At 44.8% G+C, this 3,287-nt stretch overlaps 1 protein-coding gene across 3 annotated transcripts in view; it reads right to left on the bottom strand.

Annotated features, from left to right (window-relative positions):
- Nucleotides 1-203: 203 nt before the first annotated feature.
- Nucleotides 204-3,287, bottom strand: part of LOC106811382 (palmitoyltransferase ZDHHC18-like) — a 16,289-nt gene continuing 13,205 nt past the window's right edge. Inside the window, exon 10 of one of the 3 annotated variants that reach the window (XM_014814968.1) lies at nucleotides 204-493. In XM_014814968.1, the coding sequence (XP_014670454.1) occupies nucleotides 294-493 (200 nt within the window). In that variant the 3' untranslated portion in view covers nucleotides 204-293. Of the gene's footprint in view, nucleotides 494-1,332; nucleotides 1,386-1,462; nucleotides 3,005-3,287 lie in introns of those variants that run through there. The other 2 variants (XM_014814969.1, XM_014814970.1) reach the window with 2 other exon arrangements.

Raw genomic sequence — 3,287 nt, 5'->3', positions numbered from 1 at the left:
CGCTGCTGCCGCTGCTGGTCCTGTTGTTGGTACTGCTGCTGCTGCTGCTGCTGCTGCTGCTGCTGCTGCTGCTACTGCTGTCGCTGTCGCTGCTGCCGCTGCTGGTCCTGTTGCTGCTGCTGCTGCTGCTGCTGCTGCTGCTGCTGCTGCTGCTGCTGCTACTGCTGCTGCTGCTGCTGTCGCTGTCGCTGCTGCCGCTGCTGGTCCTGTTGTTGGTACTGCTACTGCTGCTGCTGCTACTGCTGCTACCGCTGCCACCGCCGCTGCTGCTACATGCGCAGCATCCCGTGTCCTCACACACTGCTCAGCTTCACTAGGCCTCGCTCGTGGTCCTCCTGCATCGAATCGACCATCTCTGACGCGATGAGATTCATCTGAGACTCCTTAACGGCCTTGTGCGCCGTCATGCCCGACGACATCGGCGGAGATAGTGGCACCCTCGCTGAGACCAGCTCCCCAGGTCCGCAGTAGCCGTTCTGCACCACATGATGACCTGCGAAGAGAGAGAGAGGGAAGATATAGAGAGAAAGATATATCGAGAATGAAAGCATGACTTGTAAGTGCTGATTGTCATGGTGCCGGGGATCTAGTGTTTGTGCTGGGAACTTTGCCTTGGGCCTTAAACTCACAGCCTACAATACTTCACCTTACTTTAATTAAATTTTATTTTATTTAAGCCTTAAATTTAGTCTTACTCGTAGAAGCAGCAGATGCAAAAGATGAAGAGTAGTGAGTACGGAAGAAGTTGAAGAGTGGTGAGTAAGCAGGGGTGAAGCACTAAGAACTCACGTAAATTACACTGTTCACCTTCTCCAGGTATTATAGACATCGCAGACGTTTGACTTATAGAACGACTTATAGAACAATTTATAGAACATGGCTTTGAGAAGGGAGTCTACGTAGTCGTTGAGACGTGCATCATGATGCATGTGATCGCTAGATGGTGCATTTGTCGTTCTCTATTCTCACCTTAACCGTCACAGATATCATCGGTTCTGCAGAAATCCAGTTTTCAATGTCCCACGAACGTCTTACATGCTCTCCAATCACTACATTCTATACATGATGAGTGTCTTATTGCATTCTATACTCCCACTACACTACTGATCGACGTCCGAGGTTTATGTGACCTCTACTCTAACACAGCACTCGTCAAAAATGGTCTCATGCACGGCATGTGCATTATCCTAGCTCTACAGTCGTTATCAACATCTGCTGAGTATCTTATTATACTCTACACTACCACTACACGCGGCTCCATGACGATTTCACGCATTATTCTACCATTACAATCGTTATAAATGTCTAATAAAAGCATTAGTAATATTTTACCTAGTTGCAAAGCTTGTTAGAGAGATCAATGCGGGCGGTTAGAACTGCCACGTCTGTCGTTGTCACAGAAAAAGGTCACCACCTCAAAAGACGCTCACACAAAAAATGAAAACAAAGGAAAACGTGAAAGTAAAATGAAGCCATTCATCATTTAATTACAAAAACTGAAAAGACATGTAAGGTTCGGCTGCAGCAGGCATCACAACCGCATGCTGTAGACGCACCACATTCCCATATAAATAGACCCACTCACATAGGCACACAAGAAGACAAAATGACGCCATGCAGCATTAGAGTTCACGAGGTTGCAAAAAACAACAACAAAAACAGAAATAACCAGCGCTTGCAGGATGGTACGGGACGCTAACCTACATTATAGCTATTAAATTAGGTATCGCAAGCTACGCATGTGCACGCGAGCGCACCCCTATGTTGCATCGTAAAATACATGTTATCTCCCACTCTAACTTGGCTGCAGCTTCAGAGAGAAACTCATTCTAATGCAATGAGTAAAGATACAAACTCGTTCACGCCTTAGTTGATCCTTCACCTATTGGCCTAAAGACCTTTGTCAGGTAAATTCTAATTCGTGTGCTAACTACTGGCTAAATGCTATGTCAGACCAACTGAGGCCTAACTAATGCTACTCCTACTCCATGAAAGATCATTTATGCAATCAAATAAACGTTCTTAAATAAGTATATGATTTTTTATCAAAATTACATCATCACAATTATACACGTATATCAAAATTGTTGATTTGATCAAGCACTTCCCACAATTACGTATACTGTAATTACAAAACATATATATCGTATTCACTTACTCATTCATTTGGTTATGCTCTGAGACTGTAGGTTTATCAAATTCCCCCCAAAATAGCTTCTCAAGATGAAAGCAAGAATCCCAGAGTATAGTGAGATTTTGATACAAAAATATATATATCGAGACACCACCACAGGAAAGAAAACAGAATACATTTGCCCTACACATGACTTGTTGATATACTGCCATTCAAACGGACTCCCTCAACACAAATTACAGAAAACACAAGTAGTTATTTACACTAAAAAAACTAACCGCAAATGATGTGGTGGTACAAGATTTCAGTAAACAGACGTTTTTGCACGAAAGCAGATGCAAAATTACACGAATAGATGTGCACCACGCCACACTGCATTAATCGGGTGATTCATTGATTGTAATAAGCTGCTCAGATAAACACAACATGAACAAATCCATGCTGACCTACTCTCTCTCACCTCGTACAGAGTGATCTAACGCCAGACAAACATAAGATCATGCATCATCACAACTTGTAACTTTACGATCAAACACATCCATGCGAACATAGGTCGAAGGAGAAGTTGGCTGTCCCTACTGTTACGAATTTAATATGCGTGCGTGCGTGTGAGCCAATTTGTTTGGACCAATGCAAAACGTGGCGCGACGAGGTGGTAAAGTGAACGGTGAAAGGTGCGAAGGTGAGTAAGGCCATACAACTATTGCACATTCGAAGCGCGACACACATCTTACGGGATGTTACATCACGTAGAGACGGAAGCGTATGTCGAGACAGGGTAGTAAGATACAAACTACACCTACGCATTGTGTTTTTACTGGGTCCAATAGCAAATGTTGCAAAATCACTCGCACAAACATGGCTGCACGCCTGAAATAAATAACGCACAAAGTAGAAAACTCGAAAGTGAAAAAAAGTGTCTGGAAGAGTTACGCGGCCCGGGGATAATCATCGCGTCTATCGACGGATGAACGTCAATCGTTACTGCATTATCGTTATCGTTAACGACTTCTCGTTAAGCGTCCGACGCAAATTCTCCCTCAACTATATCGCAGCGATGTGCGCGTCATGCGCATGCACGCGCGGTAGACGCCGCCCCCACGCACTCGTGCACGCACGCACGCACGCACGCACGCACGCACGCACGCACGCA

Source organism: Priapulus caudatus, unplaced genomic scaffold, assembly GCF_000485595.1.
Source record: "Priapulus caudatus unplaced genomic scaffold, Priapulus_caudatus-5.0.1 Scaffold533, whole genome shotgun sequence".
NCBI classification, from domain to species: domain Eukaryota; kingdom Metazoa; phylum Priapulida; class Priapulimorpha; order Priapulimorphida; family Priapulidae; genus Priapulus; species Priapulus caudatus.
Note: the sequence above shows the minus strand (reverse complement) of the source record. Positions and strands in the feature narration are given on the sequence as shown.